Here is a 22,168-nt window from a genome sequence, read left to right on the forward strand (position 1 = left end):
ATTAATTTCACATTCATTATTGTCATAAGTTATTGGCACGTGCAGAGGGGGGGGGGGGGGGGGGGCTAGGGGGCTTGAGCACCTGCCCTTTTGCAGAAAGTGCCATTTCTAAAAAAAATAAAATAAAAAAAAAATACAAAAAAACGTTTTATTTTTTCGAGGAAAAGGGCAAAACAAAGTTTTATTATTTAAAAAGAAATTGTCACATAAGGACATGTGTGTGTGTGTGTGGGGGGGGGGGGGGGGGGGGGGGGGGCCCAATACGAGCTTATGTGGGGGCCAATAAGGGCTTGTGGGGAGCCAATAAGGGCTGTGGGGGGCAATAAGGGCTTGTGTGGGGGGAAAACAAGGGCTTGTGTGGGGGACCAATAAGGGCTTATGTGGGGGGCCAATAAGGGCTTATGTGGGGGGCAATAAGGGATTGTGTGGGGGGCAAATAAGGGCTTGTGTGGGGGGCCAATAAGGGCTTATGTGGGGGGCCAATAAGGGCTTGTGTGGGGGGCAATAACGGCTTGTGTGGGGGGCAAATAAGGGCTTGTGGGGGGCAAATAAGGGCTTGTGTGGGGGGCAAATAAGGGCTTTTGTGGGGGGCAAATAAGGGCTTGTGTGGGGGGCAAATAAGGGCTTGTGTGGGGGACCAATAAGGGCTTGTGTGGGGGGCCAATAAGTGCCATTGGCCCTTTAAGACGAACATTTGACAAGTAATGATAAATGCCACTATCATAATGAATTATCTTTTAATCTTCCATCAGTCAGTTTTAGTTTCAGACTAATGACAACATATCTTATTTTACTGTCCAATGACATGAAATGGCACAAGGGAAGGACTCCACAAAAAGACCACCCCCAAAAATCGGCACGCGCTACGCGCGCCCACACATGTGCATTTTTTGGAGTTTGAGCCCCTGCCCCCCTAGTGCTCTCTGCACGGCCCTGAATTAATTAACTATAGTGTGTATTTTGATCAAAGCATGCATGTTGATGACACATGACATGTAGCTATGTTTTGATTGATTGATTGTTGTAGAATGGGTACACTTCAAACGAAAGCAAGTCCATACAAAACTACTGCTACGAGGATAAAACCATGCAGAAAAAACACAAAGACTTGTATACATCAGGGTCCTGCCAGTCCTCCATTTTCAATTCATCAGAACATTTAAAGACGTACAAATATACACTTCTATGACAAAAGGAAATCATAATAGGCTACAGTTGAAAAAAGGGAAAACGTGTAGGCCTACAGTATGGAGAAATGGGGGGGGGGGACTTTAAATTGGAATAATGGCATGGTGCTGCTTGGTCAACACTGACCTCTAGTGGTCAGAGTTGGAATATTAACTGGTTATGTTCATTGTCAACGTCTAAAAAGAAACAAACAATGGTCACACAATAACTAGTAAACTCCTAGCAAAACTATAAGTCCAAAAATATAGCATCACTATTATCCTCAAAAACATCAAACATAAAAAATATGTCATAGGCTACTGTAAGAAAATAATAATAATGCATGTACTACTACTACTAAAAAAAAGCAAAGTTTACAATTGCTGAACAATGATAAATGGTGCAACAAAACATATAAAATACAATATAGAGGGTGATTACTTCAAATTAATTTAGGATAGAATGAAATAATCTACAGTGTATCACCGGTAGCTAACAATTTCCAAAAAAAAAAAAACAATTCCTGGAGGTGCACACATAAACATGTTGTGTGTTGTTCTTTCAGATATGTAATGTATTTGTGTTTGGTTTAGCTTTTCACTTGACTTAAAGCAATCATTTATTATAATCAACCAACAATACACAGTGTTTATATGATAACTATGATAATTATAATATAAGATAGATGATCCTGGCCAAAAGAAAAAAGTCTGAGCGACCAGCAAGTATGATGTTATATTTCATTAGGCTACTTGACTGTAGCCAGACAACTATCTTCGAATGCTATAAAGCATTTGAAAAGCAGCCACGCGAGACTTAACTTGAGTTGTGATGAGAACTCGAGAGTGATTTTAACTGTAACTCTACAGTGCTATGAGCAGACTATATTTCCATTCATACTTTATCAGAAGACATTATGAAGTGATTCATAATTAAGTGATTCATGATGTGTTGTGATTGGTGTTACAAAGCATTGAGAAGGTCAATTGGTGTTCCTCAAAGTCTAGTTCACCTGAGATTACTATTTAAATGTCTTCCCTTTCTGCAGGGCGTCCTTGAGAGCGTCTTCAACAGGTAGAAACTCACTCAGTAAGAAAGACAAGAGCCGCTGTCAGGATTTAGAAAAAGGAACCAGTTAGCCAGGAAGAAGGAAACATTTGTATATGATCTTTGAAAAAGTTATTGCTTGCCATATCAAGCATGGATATACTCACATACAGCAGTCTCTTGTTTTCAGAACTGCTCTGAAACAGCTCGAAAACCTTCTCCAACTTCTTCTTCTTAAAGATGGTTTTCAATGGATCTTAAGGGCGACAATGGGTGAAGCATACTTTAAGACTGTATTTTTGTCATTTCAAGTCAATTGTAAGACCATTCCCCATCCAAGTAGCATCACCATCCAAGTCTTAAAGTGATTATTCTAACAACATCTTTCAATGTCACCACAGCAAATCTATTCATCAGGGTCCCTAGGACTAAAGTAGTTGAAAAGAAATGAAGAAACTTGCTAGTGGTGCAAGTCAATGTTTCCCCAATCTGGGCACCCTGTGGGTGCTGGCGGCGTGTTTCCTCGTCCGCGTCATCAGTGCCCATACCTGAGGCGGGGTTGGCGAAAGGGCCTTTCTGTGTGGAGTTTGCATGTTCTCCCCGTGTCCCCTAGGGTAGGTACCCTCACAAAAAACATGCAGTAATCCTGGTCTCTAAACTGCCTCCCCCTGGCCAGCCGTGACGCCTGGTGGAGGGGAAAGGAACTGGTTGGAATAACGTGTTCCTTCCTTCCACGCGCTACGTCCAAACAGGGAAACTCTCCCCTGACAGGTGTAAAGGAGCAACTTGGACACTCAGGCATGAAGGAAGCATGAGTTCAAGTCCGTTGCTCTCCACATGTCTCCCATATATGGGGACTAGGTTGGCGGAGGGTGTGTAGAGCCCAGGATCACATTAGATAATTGACAGGGGTGAAAAATGGGTTACAGAAATCGCGGGATAAAATATATATATATATAATAAAAAAAAACAGCACCCATTTGTTCTTGAGAGATTAGTGTTTCCCAAACACTGGCTTCCTAGTTTAGGGGTTGTGGACCCATTTTGATGTGGTCATGAGTAAATATCCCTTTTTTCCACCTTTCACAATGCTATCAATGCAAAGGGACAACATATATCAAAATGTAAGTAGACCATTGAAGTAGCCGTCTACTGACCTACCAAGATCTCAGTAGCATTATGTGCGTTGAATGCAGCTACTGAGATCTTGGTAGGTCAGTAGACGGCTACTAAGAGCATTCAATGGTCTGATTAAACATGATTGTGTCCTTTCAATGCACTGATAGCATATTTTCACAATGTTTTATTTTTTATATACATATATACATCCATCATATCCTTTGGGTCTTAATTGGAAACAGTGGAGTAATTGTCTTAATTGGAAACAGTGGAGTAAGCAGCTGACAAGCAACCATGACATAATGTTGAAACCATATGAAGACAGGCGGGTTAGGGACTGCCCTCAAGTCAGACCTCCCGTTAGTCCGACCTATGCTGCGGGTTAAAAATCACCCATGCTGTGGGTTACAAAATCACCTGTGGCTTCCTATGAGGTACCTGCTCAGTGGCGTTGTGGTTAGAGTGTCTGCCCTGAGACTGGGAGGTTGGGGTTCAATCCCTGGCCGGGTCATACCAAAGACTTTAAAAATGGGACCCAGTGTCTCCCTGCTTGACACTCAGCATCAAGGGTTGGATTGGGGGTAAGTCCCTGCGACATACTAGCGTCATGTCCAGGGGGTGTACTTGTACATCAAGCTGCCTCACACTACAGAAACAGGAGATAGGCTCCTGCTCTATGGGCCTCATGGCTCGGCAAGGCTACTTCCTACTACTTTACTTACTTCCTATGAGGTTAGGTCAGGGTTTGGGATAGTCAGTAATGGTTGGACTAACGGGAGGTCGGACCAATGCCACACTACTTGAGGGCACGTACACTTGTCACAGATGAGCTGACGGGCCCTGGCCCTTGTGTTGTCCATGTCCTCCTTGGTCGGTTGCTTCTTGACGGCATCCTTCTTGGGCGGCGTCGGTTTAAGTGGCGCTGACGATCCACCGGGCCACCGCCGCTCACACAGGTCGCTGATATATGCAGTCATGTTCTCTTCGGTCGGGATCGATTTGCTTATGAGGGAATTCACGTCACTGGAAAAGAGGTATAGAGAGAGGATACGGGGTCACTAATTCAAATTTTCTGTGAGAGAACTCGCTGTGAAGAGAGTGGTGAAACATATTTTAAAATTAGCCTTACTTTATCTTGAAGAGCAGAGCGATGACATTAAGCACGTTCAAACAGACGGAATTGCCTGGAAGACACGAGAACAATTATAATCAATTTAAACATTACTGAATAATACCACTATTGTGAAGATGAAGCAACGAGCATTGGGCGTTGGTGGAAAAGGTACTCACTTTTTACTTAAGTAAAAGTGTCAATATTGCAATGGAGAAATACTCTGTTACAAGTCCAGAATTCAAAATGTACTTGGGTGAAAGTACAAAAGTATTGGCATCAAATTGTAGTTAAGTAGCCTACCAAAAGTTGAAAGCACCAAAAGTAGAAACTACTCGCATCGAGACACATTGTGAGCTTGTAGATCGAATATTTTCAAATGGCAGAAATGTATATAGGGCTGAAGTGGTTAATGTGTGTTTTGTAATCATATTTAAATCTACAAAGTAACTAGTAAAAGTAACAAAGTAAAAGTACTGCAAATTTGACATACTCAAGTAAAGTACAAATACCTCAACATTGTACTTAAGTACACAAGTAAGACGCGCGAACGCGTAAATTGCAAAAACAACAATTAGAATAAATTACGTAATTTTGTAAGGTTTTTGTTAAGTTCTTTTTTTTGTGTTTAAGATTTTTTTTAAGTTAAGTTTTTTTTTTAAGTGAAGTTTTTTTTAAGTTAAGTTTTGTGTGTGTGTGTGTGTGTGTGTGCGTGCGTGTTTTTCCTTTTAATTTTTTTTTTTTAAGTTAAGTTTTGTGTGTGTGTGTGCGCGTGCGTGCATGAGTACGTGTGTGCGTGCACTATTATTTTGGGCTAGTATTGACAGTGTCGTCGTTAAGCAGCTAAAGGTGCGCCCTCTGGTGGCAGGCCGGTGGTGTTACAGCGTGACGGACAGACAGACAGGATCTGCTGGGTCTCATAGTAAATGCTCACTGCGTTCGCAACTACACTACTAAGGTCACATTCTCACCTAATACTTCGGTAGACTCGAATGCGAACATCTTTGCACTGCGTAAAATGAATATCCCTTCTCCGTCCGTCTCCAACTGTGTTTAGCTCCTTATCCGCCACATTTCCTTTATTTGCTACGGAATGCATTCCCACCTGCACCGAATCGAAATCAAGTGCGATTGGAAGCGAAGCGAAACCCCCGTTTTTGGGCGGAGTAGAATGCGGTTCTTTGCTGCGCATTAGGATTCGAATGAGCCTTCACACCTGCCAAACGAAGCGAACTTTCGGACAATGCGCAGCAGGATTCGTTTTAATCGCAGTAAAGCTTTCTGGTGTGAATGTCACCTAAGTGTACATAGTTACTTTCCTCCACTGGAATTGGGGATTGACTGCTGAACAAACCAGATATTTCTTTGAACAGCTCCATGATGGTTTCGGTGGCTTTGTGTCGCTTCAAGCTGGCCTTCCTCTGAAAATGCTTCTCGTCCTCTTTTGGCAGAGTCCCTTGATCCTTCAGTGTATGCTTTTCCTTTCTAGAAGACTTTCCACCGATACTCCAACCGTCTACGCACAGGCCATCAGACACAATGTCACAATCCTCATTTGAGGCCTCTGAGGATTCTTCTGCTATCGTGGGCAAGTCTTCATTTCCGGCATCTACATGTGAGATGTGGAGCTGTAAAAGAAATCATCAGAATCTGCTTGTGACAGTTCATTCAACATATTCAGTTCACAGTACATCTAGCCTCCAATTTCCAATTAGCCCTTCGCTAAACCCCATCACAAAAGTGATTGTCCGATGCCAATCCAATTTTTTTTTTTATTTTGACGTTTCTGCTAAATAACACCATAAAACTGCCTTTACCCTTTTCATGTCACGCACCCCCTAGAGGGCGTTCGCGCACCACAAGGGGTGCACCCACCACAGTTTGGGAACTCCTGATCTAATGCAAATGACCACAAAGCGACAAATGCTGGCGATTGCCTGCCTCCTTTATTCCAGTGGTTCTCAAAGTAGGGTCTGCCGGGGACCCCCAGGTGCCCTTGAGGGAGTTGCAGGGGGTCCACAGCAAAAATAGTGAAGCATCAAGCTTATTTTAATCACTTTAAATCCATATACATGGCTGGGATCTGTCTGTGTTTCTGTTCACCTCATCATCCTGTTGTCCGGTGGTCAGCAAGGTGGCCAAGCCGCTGAGAAGGTCAAGTTCGTCTTCGTTCAGCTCAGGGCCGAGGAACTGAAAGACTGGCTGGCTGTGACCCATCTGATCATCAGCAACCACCTCCTGCACAGCAAAATTACATGGGTAGTATAGGAAGATCTGCTAGTGCTGAAATTCTGTTACGGCAGTGGTTTTATTTATACGTTTATTTAACAGGGACAATACAAAAGACAATGTATCAAGTTATAAAAACATGAAACCGTTGTATTCGTTGCTGTCGGGAGGAAACTCCATTTTTGAGGTTTTAGATTTTTTTGGGGCATAAATCAGTGCTATTGAACACCCTTTACGACTGTGTGTTGTTTCGAAAATATTGAACCAATGGAAAGTAGTAAAAAACGCTTTGGACAAAACCTCTTAACTCCATTGGACCCTCAAAATGTCTGCTGAAGCAACTAAGGCCCTAACCACAGTACCACACCAAAGGGTCACCATGCAACTCCTTGGGTCAAAACGGTTGCAAGGAGTTAACGCAAAAAAACGTCTTGACCCTTTGGTGTGGTTTGGGCCATTGAATTCCATGCGTTGAATCAATAGGGTCAACGTGGGTCAACGTGCAACAAGACATATCACACCGCAGGGACAACGCTAAAACCGTCTTGACCCTTTGGTGTGGTTATGGCTTAACTCCACCACTGCTACCCCTCTCATGCAAGTAATTGACAATATATAAACTCACAAGACCAACTTTGATGAGGCAGTATTGCTTTGTTTTGAAACTATAAGGTTTTCTTAATTTCCTGAAAAATGAATAATTTTCATTTCCTGAACATTTTGGAGTTAAGAGGTTTCTTCCCGACAGCAGAGATATGGTTTATAGCCGAGGCTAATTTTCAGTTTGTGAGCGTTGTGAGCTTGTAGATCTGAATTTTTTTCGAAAATGTTGAATATTTGTCAAACATTTTAACTACAGCTAGCTGCTAAGAAATGCGTTTACAGATGGCGGTCTGCAGCCAAATACATTAATTTTGGGGTTGAACAAGAACCACTGGCCTAATATTGTACTCATGGTGATGTTTACTTTACCCAGTGGTGGTTAAAAGTACTCAATTGTTCTACTTACAGTAGGTATCAAAGTATTAATACTGTAGAAGTACTCTGTTACAAGTAAAAGTTTGGAATTCAAAATGTATTTCAGTACTTAAAAGTACAAAAAGTCACAATGAGTCGCATCGCTACACTTGTAGATTTGCTATTTTCAAATGGCCCATTTATAGGGCTGAAGTGATTAATGCATGTTTTGTAATAATAATCAAAGTAACTATAGTAACTAAAGTTTTCAAATAAATGTAGTGGAGGGAAAAGTACAATATTTGCCTCTGAGATGTAGTATAGTGGAGTAGAAGAAAAAGTATTGGAAATTGTTAATTCTCAAGTAAACTACAATAGCTCCAACATGTACATAAGTACTGTACTTACGTAGATGTACTTCACACCACGGCTAATATTGTGCTCATGGTGATGTTTACCTGAAGGAAGCGTTCCACTGAGGCTCTGACTCCTTCACTGATCATCTCTTCTGAGCCTTTCAGCAGCTCTGATATCAAGGGAAGGTTGCTGGAGTCCTGAAAACAGCAGCAAGCAACTTGTAGAGAGTTGTAGAGTACTCTAAACGACAAAAAGTTCAGCCTAACGCGCCCAAAATATTGCCTGCTAAAGTCTATTTCACCCTGCACGCAATAAATAACCCCTGTGGCAAACGCTGGGTTCCGAAACCCCAATGATCAATACCTGTCCTACAGTATATACTGTAAACAAGTTACAATTACAATTAGGCATTTGGCAAAATTACTTAATCCAGATTGTGCAACTAACAGTAAGCAAGGACAACACATGGTAATAATAATGCATCAAATACACACAAATAGTCATCCAGGATCAAGTAGTAAGCTGAGAACCTAACATCTGTCTTAACCCATTTAGGCCTGAGGCAGATTCTAAAAACGCCTCTAAATCCTGACCTAGGTTTTCTAAAAAACTTCAAATATTTATATAGCAGGCAGCATCACATTTTTTACATTTTTGAATACTGTACAATACATACTACACACTGTACAGAACCCCAAAAGGGGTTCCCGCCCAGAATGGGTTAAACAGTAGAATATCTGTACAATTAAACTATAAGTATGCACTATATAATGCGTGCGTGCGTGCGTGCGTGCGTGCGTGCCCCTAACCTGCAGTCTGTCGCGGAAACGTGTGACATCCATATATGTCTTCTGGACGTCCCAGTGGAGTTCGTCCTCTGTGACGTCTCGTTCCTCCAGGTGCACGGTGAACACCATATCCCCGTTCCTCCACTCCGCCTAAAGTAAAAGTAGAAAAGCATTGGCACCAAACTGCACTTAAGGAGAATTCCATGCTAGAAGGCTTTCTTACCTTTCTTTGTAGTTGTTACCAAAGAGGTCCAGGTGTTATTTTGTGCAAAAGCGCATCATTGGCTATTTCCCCTATACCATAAGCCCTCAATGAATTGAATTGGAATGCATTGAATTGAATGGGGCATTGGGGTGTTGTGCTAATTCTCTTATTTCCATCGCTCAAAAATAATTTTTTTGTATATCCTCTCTTCATAATGTAAATAGTATCCCAAGGACACACTTTACTACTTATTTTGATGGAAATAAGCGAATTAGCACAAAAACCCAACCCCCATTGAGGGCTTATGGTAGGGGAATAGCCAATAATGCACTTTTGCACAAAATAACACCTTCAAAACGTAACAACTACAAATAAAGGTAAGAAAGCCTTCTAGCATGGAATTCTCCTTTAAAGTGCCAAACGTAGAAAATAGAGGGTATGCGCATGCTTAAAGTGAATGGCACATCGAGTGGCAAAGCAACATGCAAAGTGAGTTTAACATTGTTTAATTCAATCAGATAGGACTTTTCTTTTGTATGGGTTGTCAGGCCAGAAAGTAGTTTTTTGCCACACAGTAGGCATTCCTGCATAACTTCCGGGTCACACGCATAGCATACCCTCTATACTCCTTATGCAGAATGTCCCTTTACTTGTAATTTTAAACCCATTCAGGACGGGAACCCCTTTTGGTGTTTTAAGCAATATGTTATAGTTTAGCTATTGAAAAATAGCAGATCTACAAGCTTGAAGATCTGCCATTTTTGAAAAATCGTGAAAATGTGGCGCAAATCTTTGAATATATATTCTTTCAGAGCGAACGTTTTTAACTCAAATCTTTGCTTCTGGGGCGGGGGACGGACGGAACCTGGATCAACATATTTTCAGATGGGGGTCGGCGGCCAATATTACATATAGTTTTTGGGGTCCTTGACATAGAAACATGCCATGATTTAGAAGACATTTGTAGAATCTGGTCTCAGTCCTAAATGGGTAAAACAAGTACTGCCTGAGACTCACGTGAGGGATGCTGAGAGCCCAGCGATTGCCGCTCCACATGTGCGTAAGGTAGTCATCCAGGTCAATGTCCACCTAATGGGTTCAAGGTTAGCTTTATTGTCCCTTGCAGGAAATTGGTTTGCAGCCAGATAATAGTAAAACAATCACACCCGTGTGAAGTGAGTGGTGCAACTCCGTGTGGGGGTCCCTGGGGGGGGGGCCCACAGGAACGCACCCAGGGTGCCGGCCCGATTCCGGTGAGCCTCCCCGCGTCCGAAACGGTTGAGAAATGACATAGTTACCGTGTGGGGGTCCCTCTACTGTACCCTCTACTGTACTGTACTGTACTGGCACACTCGAAATCACCATATATACAGTTAATATGTGCGTGTGTGTGTGTTGTGAAAAACAACCATGCTGTTTTCGTGCTCAGACGCACCCACCCACCCAGCCACCCAACCGCCCACCCAGCCACCCACACACACACATAGCTCTGTAAGGACTCAAAAAAATACACACAACCAACAACATTCAATACAGGACTAAGATCTAAGAACAGGGCACTAGAGACAGAGAAGTCATGACATTCAATAGTAGCAAAGTCAGCAAAAGTGCATTAGTGGGCAATATGTGCAACGAGGCAAGAATAAAGTGCTATCTGCTGTTCAGCAGCTGAATAGAAGCCGGGACAAAGGACACTTTGAACCGATTAGTCTTTGTGGTGGGCACCCTCAGCCGACGACCTGAGGGCAACAGTTCAAACTCAGACCGAAATGGGTGATCCGAGACCTCCAGGAGGTTGCCTCTTGGCAACCAAAACCCATGCAGCTCAGTCACATTTCTATAGGCAATAGGCATGCACTGGAACGATATCGTAAATCAATTAAAATCGATACATCGCAATTTAAATCGTGATGCAAACAGCAGAGGGTGCGTTAAAATAATCTTTGTGATTAAGATAATTGATATAAAATGAGTTTGTCATTTTCTATTGTATTGACAAGGACAAGAGAAGAAAATTAAAAGAGAAAGAAAATACTGGATTTGTGTAAGAGAAATTATAATAAAAAAACAAAACAATGTTTTGGTGATTGGTTTCGATAATTAAAAAAAAGAAAATCGTATTGCGAACCTATATCGTGATTCGAATTGTATCGTCAGTTGAGTGACGTTACATGCTCTACAGTACATTCGTTACTCATCACTGCAACACAAATCAATTGAGATAAATGGCAAAACTTTTATTAAAGCCAGAATTAGTGATCCTGATTATTATTATTATATATTATGTTGTGGAATAAATGCCATCCAAACCTCAATGCAGAGATGCTGTTGGAAATCTGCCTTATGCACATTTTTCCCCGCCAAGTTACTGGGTCTCCTTGGGTGTTCAGGCCGTGTTGCCATGTCTGCTTATTATAAGCAACCTTTGACTTGTTTTTTCTGTAAAGTCACTTGCAAATAAATTATTGTAGTTGCTGGTTTTTGGGCTTGATTCTAAATGGTAAATGGTGCATTTATATAGCGCCTTTATCCAAGGCGCTTTACATAGATTGTGCATTACATTCACCCATTCATACACTGATGGCGGCAGAAACCATGCAAGGTACCAACCAGCACATCAGGAGCAATTAGGGGTTCAGTGTCTTGCTCAAGGACACTTCGACACTAACTCTGGGGGAGCCCGGGTTCGAACTGGCGACCTTGCGGTTACCATCCGGAAACTCTACCCCTGAGCCACCGCCACCGGCGCCGCTGCTCTAAAGTGTATAGTTGCTTCCAAATTTCTTCACATCAAGGAACCCCAGATTAATATGTACTAATTGTCCACAGACATCCATCTGAACATATTTTGTGCCTTTTTTTTGTTTTAAAAATATTCAAAATATTACGATTTATTCTCAATGTGTTTTTAAATAACGGATGTACAACCTCACAATGTGTCGCTGTGAGCTTGTAGATCAGCTATTTTCATTTGTGCTTGTTTTCATAGACCTGGCCACTTGTTTCTCTTGCAAAACTGGCAACACAGCAAGAGAAAGAGGAACTTATGCACACACAAACACAATGCACTATGGGTTGTAAGAAAAAGGTGAATAGGATCCCATGGCGGAAGTGACGTTGTTTTTCCTGGTTTACATGGTTATTTTTCTACGTATTTATTTAATGTCATAGCTGTACCTGTTTCACCTTGCAACTTCCGTCTTGTTTGGCTTGATGAATTAAACCTTAAAAAGGTATATGATTTGACTTAATTCAAATATCACTTATTTTTTCTTTTTTTCTGGATAATCCTCCCTACTATAGAATGTGCTGACCATATAAGGAGTTCCTCCCTGTCCCCAGTTAACCCCTGGGGTCAAAAAACCCTAGTTTCAGTTTTGGTGGCGGGTGGAAAAGCCTTCATCCAATCAGGATGAGAGGGGCCTTCCTCCAATCATGATCGAGTGGGGGCGGGCCTTGGTGCACATGCTGTTGGCCTGATGCACTTTCCCCTACTGTAGAGCGTGCATGTGCACATTTTGTTACCGGGGCGGATTGGGTGGTTTTCCAAATGACCCAAATCACTGAATGCTCCTTTAATCCAACTTTACCGTATATTCTTCACTACCAGCGGTGAAGCAGTCAGCGACAATTTGGTAATCCTCACAGCTGTCAGCGACAGTTTGGTCAGGAGCTGAGAAGAACAACAACAAAGTATTTCATACTGTAACATACACATGTGGTTTGTAAGGTGTGATACATTCATATTCGTACACACCTACATGGGTATTTTTTATAAACGTAGCTTTTTTGTTTTCTCCGTTGATCTACACGACAATGTAACTAAAGTGGCGGAGCCAGCCACAACTTTTACAATTATTCGTTGTATTGGCCAAAATGTCTTTGTGTGTGGGCGTCACTGGGCGGACCCCCCCAAACCAAGGGGCCAGTGAGGCTATTCAACGTTGAAGCTCTGGGCCCTAGTGGTAGGAGGAGGGACTACAGGCGGACCCGTGGATTCATGACCGGGAAACCCCGTGCAGCTGGGCTTTAACATTGAGCGCTCGGTTGCACTTCCGCATTTGACCACCAACATTTGGTGGTCAAATGCGGAAGTAGACGTTCTGAGACGGTACTTCTGGCAGTCTTCCGGGTGCTTCAAAACGCCACTGAGCAACTTCCACTGACATGAATAGCTGGGGGGGGCGGAGCTTCGCGCCAGTTCAGTCTCTATCCTTTTATATACTCTATGCCCCAAACGCATATAAAAAGCTATGTTTATAGAAAAAAAAAATAACCGGCTATGTGTGGACGAATTATAGGGAAAATACACACAGGCCCCTTTTCCACCGGGGTTGAACTATAGGATCTATGTAAAATAATTGATTACATTATCTGTATAGATTTACGATTCATCTTTGTGAAAACGTAAAAATTCAATAAAAAATGTTATTTAAAAATAAAACAGTTTTCGTGATTTGAATGTGAGTTGATGAATCGTTACATGAGAATCATGTCGGCCTCTTTTTGACCTTTGCTCGGTTTTGTCGACTCACCGTGTGTCTGATTTGAGTCGCTGCTGTCGAGGTAAGTCACCAATAGTTGGTTCAGGTTTTGTGGTTCAGACAGAAATGAAACCATTTCCAGAGCTGAGGAGAGAAGCAACCACAAGCACACAATCAACTCCCAAATGGATAGACCAAAGGAAATGTTCCCAGTTCCTTTGTTCTTCTTCTAGGAATATTTTTGAGATAATACCCACATTTTGCTCCTCTATGATAGGACCTGTGATATCTATTCTTCTTCTTCTTACATTTTTTTGTGTGAAATTTCATATTGAAATATTAAAGATGAGTACCTCAAGTTGCCACACGTTGTATTTTGATGAGTAGTATTCTTTATGGAATATTTTACATTTGTTAAAATATACCCGGGTTTAGTGATTGTTTGTCAAAATGTGGGTTTAGTGTTCTAGGGTTAAGTTCAGAAAAATATGAATGAATGCGTACTGTATTAGTTAGCTGTTTCTGGTTCGTTATTTGCATTTACACTGTTGTTGAAATATGAAATGAAAGTACCAATATTTTGATATCTTGTTGATGAGCTGCACATTGACTTTGTTGAAATAATGATCACAGTGGCAAAGTTGACCTTCTAGTCACAGTGCTTGCATGCTCACCGTTTAAGGCAATGATCTCATTTAAGGCACAGCAGATGACATCCTGTCCCCACAGAGACCTGGGGAGAATGTTGCGTACCAACGTCTCCGCAAACTTCCTGAGAACTGAGATCTCCAGTGTCATGGAGTTGAACGGGGGCTCTCTGAAACAGCAAAAAAAACACCAACCGTTTTAGAATCCACTTTTGAAACAGTCACATGCACGCAAAGTGTTCCTACTAAAGAGCAACTTCACAGATTTTTAACCCATTTTGGGGTGGGAACCCTTTTTTGGTGTTGTAAGCATTATATTACGATTTAGCTATTTAAAAATGGCAGATCTACAAGCTCATAGAATGGCACCGAGTGCTGCGCTATGAGCTTGTAGGTCTGCTATTTTTGAAAAATCGTGAAAATGTGGCACAAATCTTTGAATATATTGTTTCAGAGCGAACGTTTTTAACTCAAATCTTTGCTTCTGGGGGGTCCCTGGAACAACATATTTTCACATGGGGGTCGGCGGCCAATTACCTATATTTTTTGGAATGAATATGTTTGAGAATCCTGTTTATCAAGAGGATGTGAAAATCTGCAGAAACCGTTATCGACACACAGATCACAGGGAGAATTGTAATATCAGATGTTCAAACGCTCTCGATAAACAGGAGGTACTGTATACTCAAGTTCCCTCAGCCCTATGTTTACCTCATCCCAAATTAGACTATGTTCCCTCAGATGACTGACTGTGTTGTCAAACAGACTATGCATGTGTCTATGCAAGTGATGGGGATGTTTTGACCCCAGGCTAGCAGTGGCTTTAGAAGGGAGGTGCACACTATGCGTGATTGTAATTGGAGTAATAAGTTGGGAGCAATCCAGAAAACTACACACTTCTACATATTTTTTTCCGGTCATAGAAGGCCCATTTAAAATGATGCAATTATTTCCCACTGTTTTGTTTGTATGTTTCTGCAATTTTTTAAATATTACTGAAATGCCTGTATACCAAAAAATCATAATAAACAGATAAAAAAAACAAAAACAAATATTCCATAGTATACCGGTAGGTCAAAAGAAAAGACATGGGCCAACAAAAATATAAGTCCCGACAGTAAAGGTGGCCTTACACTAGACGATAAATCGGGCATTTTTTGACGCTCGGGGGGTGACCGACTCAATCGATCTGCTCTGGGCTGCTCAAAGCGTGATCGGCCCGATCAACATCAAGAATGTTTGATATTTGCTCTGCGCCGCTCCGATTATCCTGTAGTGTGTGGTGCTATCAGATTTCATATTTCGGCTAGTGTAAGGCCACCTTTAGTAGATGATTCAAAGAAGGTGATACTGTACATGAACAAGGCATTTCTAGAGTTGAGGATTGTACTGTACTAGCTCTGGTAGCCTTAAGGACTTCTCCTAAGAGGCTATGTTACTCTCGACTTCCTGCCACCCCATGAAGACTGCACAGCCTGTGGAGTGTGGACTTCTGCAAAAATTTAAAGAACGATTTTGCCACTCAACAACAAACACTTTGAGCCCCCACCACACATAAAATGCACTTTTTGGCCAGAATTTTTTTGTTTTAGTTACTCCACTGTACCCTCTCTACAGATATTGTCAATAGAAAATCCCATTGACAAGATGTTTCCTTCCGGTGAAATATTTTCTTTTCTGGCGTGGTGTGTGGTGAGGGTCAACTATAGGGAAAGTAGGCTTTCGACTTATTTTCACAGAAGTCGACAGGCTCTGCAGTCTTCATACGGGGGCAGGAAGTCGAGAGTAACATAGCCTTAAGGAGAAGTCCGGCTATGGACCAGAGCTACAGTACTGTACATGGTCTGAGCCCAGAGTTCCTGATCTCACCCGTCAGAGTGCTTGGCATAGCGTATGTGCTCCGTCAAGATGCGGACAGAGCCGACGACGGTTTTGCCGACGTCCAGGTTTTTGGCTCCGCAGATGACCTGGTCTACGATGAAGTCGCTCTCCTTGCTCAGCACGCGGTACAGGGGCTGGTCGTTGCGGGGCTCCGCGTCGGCGTACAAAGGGTGGAGGTACTGGGCGTAAGCACACTCAATAACTGGTGTGTGTGTGTGTGTGTGTGTGTGTGTGTGTGTGTGTGGGGGGGGGGGGGGGGGGGGGGAGACAACCACAACTAGGTTAAATTACATTAAAATGGTAAATGTTGGATTTATATAGGCCTAGTGCTTTTATCCAAAGCGCTTTACATAGTTTGTGCATTAGCCTACATTCACTCATACCCGGCCTCACACACCGATGGAGGAGAAAATGCGAGGCACCAACCTGCACATCGGGAGCAATTTGGGGTTCAGAGTCTTGCAATTCTGAAATGGTCATCTGAGTCGGCGAATGTCAGTAGTGCAGTAAAATAAGTTGTTAAACAATACAATAATAAGACTGATTTTAATTTTAAATAAGACTTCATTAAAATGAATATACTGTAATGTTGCATTCAGACTTGGAAACGATGAAGTCATGGCAGCTTAGTTGTCTTGTCAGCTTTTACACTTCTGACATTTCTTTGTTTATTAGGTCTCGGATCTGAATTCCACATTCGGGGAGGTGTGTCCTGGGCTGGCAATTACCTGGCTGGTCTCCATCTGGCATTTACCTGGCTGGTCTCCATCTGGCAATCACCTGGCTAGGCTGGCTGTGACTGGCTGCATGTAGTGCTCCATGATAATTACCAACTACAGCCATTGCACACAGCTCAGTTAAAGCTCTGAGAAAACTTGAGAACCTTTTTCCTTATCTGGCCTGCATGATTCGATCTAATTATTGATATCCTCCCTGCCAGCCTGTCCTGACCTGCCAGCCTGACCGCCTCCCCCGCAGCTCCAATCTTTTGAGGACTATTATTTCAAACGAACATTCTGTGTTCCGTCTGTGTTTCATGGCCGCCTCAATGCTTTTTTGTATACATTTTGTATTATTTCAGCTTTTGAAGCTTTGGACTTTAAGTTAACCTTTTTGGACTTGTTTATGTTGTATCTTTTGGCTTGATGGTTTGAGGCCTCCCTTCTGTTTGAGTAGGCCTATAATAATTACTATAACTACTATAATAATTTTTTGGCATACGTTTCCTTTGTCTTTGACTGCATCTGGCATCTCTGTCTGCTTTGACAGATGAAGCTACAAAACAGCCAAACATCACAACCTACATTGCACTGTTGAAGTATTGTCCAAAGTTCAAACCATAAATAAAACTATAAAAATAAGAATAGCTCACAGCAGAGAAATGGTTAACGACAATAATCAGTTATTCTTCCATTTACAGAACAGAGTAGGAAATATGATGAAACTAAAACATCCTTATTTGAATTGATCAATAGTGCAGATAAAAGTTGAGTGCAGCTCAAAAGCAAGAATTGTAGCACCTGTAATGCAGCAACAAGTGGCATGTGTCACATTGTAGCTTCAGAAGGAGAAAAAAGTGAACAAGCTATTTATGTTAAAAACATTAGGCCTGCTAAAGTGCAGAGCTTCCTCCTATGCAGAAAGGTTTGTGCGTGCTTTTATTTCAAGCAGGCAACATTGTTGGACATAATAATAATTAACGTTAAACTGTTCAAAGGTCATTACACTGGCATGTTAGCAGCATGTAATTAGTTTTTTGGCATACTTGCAGGATTTATCCTACAGTAGTCTCAGTTTATGAAACCTGTAGAACCTGGCACAAGTCTGTTCAAGGATTACAACACCTGAAGTGCAGGCTAAGCAGCCATTTGTTTCTCCACCCCCTTTTCGGAACATTGTTGACATGCAAATTGCATTCCAACAATTCCATTGTTGGCACATTGCATACAAATAACAGCCCAAGAAGCTATTAAGCTATACGTCGTCAACCTAGATGTCTGGTCGAGACATCTAGGTTGACGAGCTTAACAGTCTCGTGCACTTAATGAGGACACGTGAACTGCATGTACTGTCTCCAGACATGTACTGTATACTTTTGCCATTGTTTGACTGTTGCGCGGGCACATGCACACGCACGCACGCACACACGCACACGCACACACACACACACACACACACACACACACACACACACACACACACACACACACACACACACACACACACACACACACACACACACACACACACACACACACACTTTTTCAAAGACACAACCACGGCACGACTCATTCAAACCTAAATATAACTCCACCTCACCATGGCAACATGTGTGTGCCATACATAGTTTAAATATTGCCTTTACATGCCCCCAAGTCACCCCTTCAAATGAAAGTTATCATTAATGTAGGCCTACTAGCGGTTGCACTCGCATGTGGCAAATGTGACGACATAGGCCTATACTGTGCACATCAAAATGCATGGCAAGTAAAGGAATGGATCGAAAACAAAGCCTACTGTACCTTTCTGAACAGACTTCTTTAAATCAGAACAGTGCCGTGGCATGCTGTCAGGTACGTCAGAGCTCAACTGACCATCCACGCTGTCCTCCTAAAGGAGAAACAAAGCTATGACACAAACTGCACAACAGGACAGATTGTAAAAATGAATTTGCAAAAAGAAAAGGTCCAGTATTGTATTATTTACTCTCACTACATACTACAGTCCTCTAACAGATAATGATCAACATGAATAGTGTTATTGGCGTCTCACTGCGGAGGATTCTATCTACATCCATGATCCTACGCACCAAGTGTAGGATGCAGAAGGTGACCGCCGACCCCTCCCACCCTGCCTGCTCTCTCTTTGCACCCCTGAAAAGACCTCTAAAGTGCAACCTCCCGCTTTAAGAATATCACTTATCCCGAGGCTGTTCGCCTCCTGAATGCTAGCCATCTTTTCACTCGCACTTTACAGCGTGAAGCTGCTTTGTAAAAACGATGAACTGCGATGAATTGCTATTTATTCAACATGAACTGTAACGTTTTGCATTCTCCTTATTTATTGGTCCCCCTCATATGATGTTTGTACTTTTGTATCTTTTTCTACTGTCTGAATATGTGATGTGAATATGTGCCATTTTGTATGTCTGTTTTTAGTGAACTGAAACAAATTCCAATCAACTCTGTTGACATGGCAATAAAATCTTGAATCTTTCTGGATTTGATTTCTTCCTCAAATTTGAATTTATTCCATAATTGCAATAATCGTCATCAAATACACCTGCTTGCATGCACATGCACACAGAGCATATTACCAGTATACTATTATATATACAGATATACCCAAATATGGAGTGTGTTGTCTAACCTCACTGGGTGTCATCAGGTGCAAAGAAATCAGTCAGCTCCATATTATGGGCACAAAAGGGGGCATGCCCATATATTCATGTAATAATTCACTCAACTCGATGCAATTCGAATCACGATATTAGGTTTACGGTAAGATTTTTTGCGATTTCTTAAATACAAAATAATTTTCCAGACAAATGACCGACTATCATGTTGTGTATTATTTCTCTTCCACAAATCCAATATCGCATTCTTTTTCTTTTACAATATTACTTGTTTTCAATACTGTAGCTTTTTTTGTATCCTCTCTTCCACAAATCTCAAATCCTTTTTTTAACATTATGTATCACGATACATGTTTTTACAAAAATCGATTTAAATTGCCACCAGTTTGGTACATATCGACATACGATATATCGTTACATGCCTAGCATATATACCGATAACATCAGGGATCTCCTTAATTTATGTGGGCATAGAAGGGACATGGACTGACGGATATAACTCCATATATCTAGGCCATATCAGTCGATCAGATTTGCAGTGTGATGCACGTGTGAGGGCAATGTAGCGGGCTAGCGGCCCGAACCTCTCATAACTACTGATGATAAGATTATCCCCAACCCCTTATTAGTAGTGTTGTTGTTTTCTCATACTGCTACCCTGTCTGAGGAGCTGCACACAAATCAGTGTGCCTGTACGTAAGAAAGGTTGCCGGTTTGCGACGGCCACCACACTGGGTGTGTGTGTGTGTGTGTGTGTGTGTGTGTGTGTGTGTAACTCTGCATTTGAACACAGTGTGCAAGTTCCTTCCTTTTTCAGTCCATCTTTATCTCAAAGCACATACGGTATGGGCTGTATGTATTATGTAAGTGTTACACAAACAAAATGCATTGTTATTGTTAAAAGTGATACAACCACATTGATACTAAACGCAAGTGGATTGTTGTATTTTCATTACCTGAAGTAATTCAGATTCAGTTTTGGTGCTGCTGCTCTCCCGACTGATGTTCTGGGATAACGGTGGAGTTGACAACATGCAACAGAAATACACGTACAGTCACTGTCAGTGCACAGTACGCCACAAGTACCGGTACATCTTTAACTTATTTATCAGAGCACAGGCCACAGGGCACAGTTTACAGCAATCAGTAGGATGGAGCAATCTGATAACAAGCTTATTGAGTACCAGTTATCAATAAGCTTTGGGCTTATCAAGCCTGTTATCGAGTATAGTGTCCCATGATGTCATACTTAAACAAGACAAGAGGCGATCAAGAAATACATGTAATCATCCATGCTGGCACAAACATGTCGGTCTAAAAGTGTAGCGATACCTGCCAACCAGCGCTGTCACTTTTAAAGTGATGGCACACGTATTAACCAGTTAACAGTTTCTTTATTTTATTGATAAAAAGTTCAATTTCCTTCCGTCTGTTTTCCGTCTGTTAGAAAATTACTGTATTTGAAGGCCATAGTAAAAGATACTGGTTCTGTTCAGAATGTATTGTTTCCCGTCTTTCCACAACATTATCGATAAGGTGCTCGTTATCAATCAAAAATTAACGAGCTCCATCCATAGAAATCAGTTGATATATTGCCTTTTGACCTCAGGAGTTGACTTGTGTAAGTCCTGAGTCACGACTTCTCAAACTCATGCTCACTACATGGTTGAGGTTCCTGTTTGATACATTCAGTAACTACCGTATATACTTTGATACTCAACTCAAGTTAACATTGCTGCATTACATAATTTGGCCGAGTCAAATCAAATATCTCTGATACAGAATGAATCATCATACGAGGGGGCACGGTAGTGCTGTCGCCTCACGGAGTCACGGCCAGAAGTTCCGGGGTTCTTCATTGAGAAATAAAATATGTGAGATCTAACAAATCATTGTCACATGCATAGTCTGATGTTATTCATTTTCGTCTACATCTATATCACCAATCTATATCTCAATAGTGTACTGTATGTACAGCTGTATTTACTGAATGCAAGTTTATTGTGTATTTATTTCCATTACCTTACTTTCCTGGCTGTTGTTCTGGAATAGCAGTGGGGCTGACATGTAACACAGAATGCACAGCCCAGTGAGCCACACGAATTGGCCCACGGATGGTGCACAGTCTGTGAAATACCACATTAAACCAAGAATCACCGCAACACAGCATCTCCACGCATGTTCCATCTTCTTTAGCTTTATAATATGCTACAAGCTTCAATGCAGACACTTGTAAGTGTGGAGCAAATATTGCTTTCACTTCTAAACTATCTGCCACTGGTGTGGGTGTGGGTGTGTCTGTGTCACAATTATTTTGACAAACTGGTCTGCCTCAAAAAGGTGCATAGGCTACTCTTGGCCTGGATCGTCACTCCAAAAAGCTTGACAAACTGGTCTACCTCAAAGTGTGCAACTGTGCATGTCACGGGGCAACCCGTGCCCTATATAAAACTGCTCTCTATAACATGAAAGGACTAATGTTTTAAACTGATGGTTTGCCTCTCCTGCACTGCTGGTGGCATTTCCCTTGATTAGGAAGGGGCCAAGTGCTGTGCATGGGAGGGGTGTTCTTCTTATGCTTTGAGTAATGGTCATTGAGTTCTCATGGTTATTTATATTTGTTTAACTGTAACACATCTTTAGTATGTTTAGGTTACTTTTATACAATTGATTATTTATGGAAGTATTTATTTATAAGTAGTTATTGAGAAGAAATGTTAATTGATTCTGTCCTGTGGTAGGATCCACTCCTATTTAAGGGAGGCTGCAGGGACAGACTAGTCAGTTGGTTGTGGGCTTTAACACAGGTAACAGTCCTGAG

At 41.8% G+C, this 22,168-nt stretch overlaps 1 protein-coding gene across 2 annotated transcripts; it reads right to left on the reverse strand.

Moving 5' to 3' along the window:
• Positions 1-1,108: 1,108 nt before the first annotated feature.
• LOC306912715 (uncharacterized protein) lies at positions 1,109-21,883 on the reverse strand. Of its 2 annotated transcripts, none has more exons than XM_079489144.1 (16): positions 21,370-21,883; positions 20,304-20,354; positions 18,515-18,602; positions 15,981-16,194; positions 14,139-14,281; positions 13,516-13,608; positions 12,571-12,653; positions 9,998-10,069; positions 8,797-8,925; positions 8,089-8,184; positions 6,548-6,682; positions 5,799-6,072; positions 4,463-4,517; positions 4,148-4,356; positions 2,386-2,470; positions 1,109-2,275 (listed from the first exon to the last, which is right to left on the reverse strand). In XM_079489144.1, the coding sequence occupies exons 1-16, from the start codon at positions 21,532-21,534 to the stop codon at positions 2,254-2,256; spliced, it is 1,914 nt and encodes a 637-aa protein (XP_079345270.1). In that variant the 5' UTR covers positions 21,535-21,883; the 3' UTR covers positions 1,109-2,253. The 2 variants fall into 2 exon arrangements, with proteins under 2 accessions (XP_079345270.1, XP_079345269.1); XM_079489143.1 differs by having other exon boundaries at positions 2,382-2,470; positions 21,370-21,882.
• Positions 21,884-22,168: the final 285 nt, after the last annotated feature.

Source organism: Electrona antarctica (genome assembly GCF_951216825.1).
Source record: "Electrona antarctica genome assembly, chromosome: 20".
NCBI classification, from domain to species: domain Eukaryota; kingdom Metazoa; phylum Chordata; class Actinopteri; order Myctophiformes; family Myctophidae; genus Electrona; species Electrona antarctica.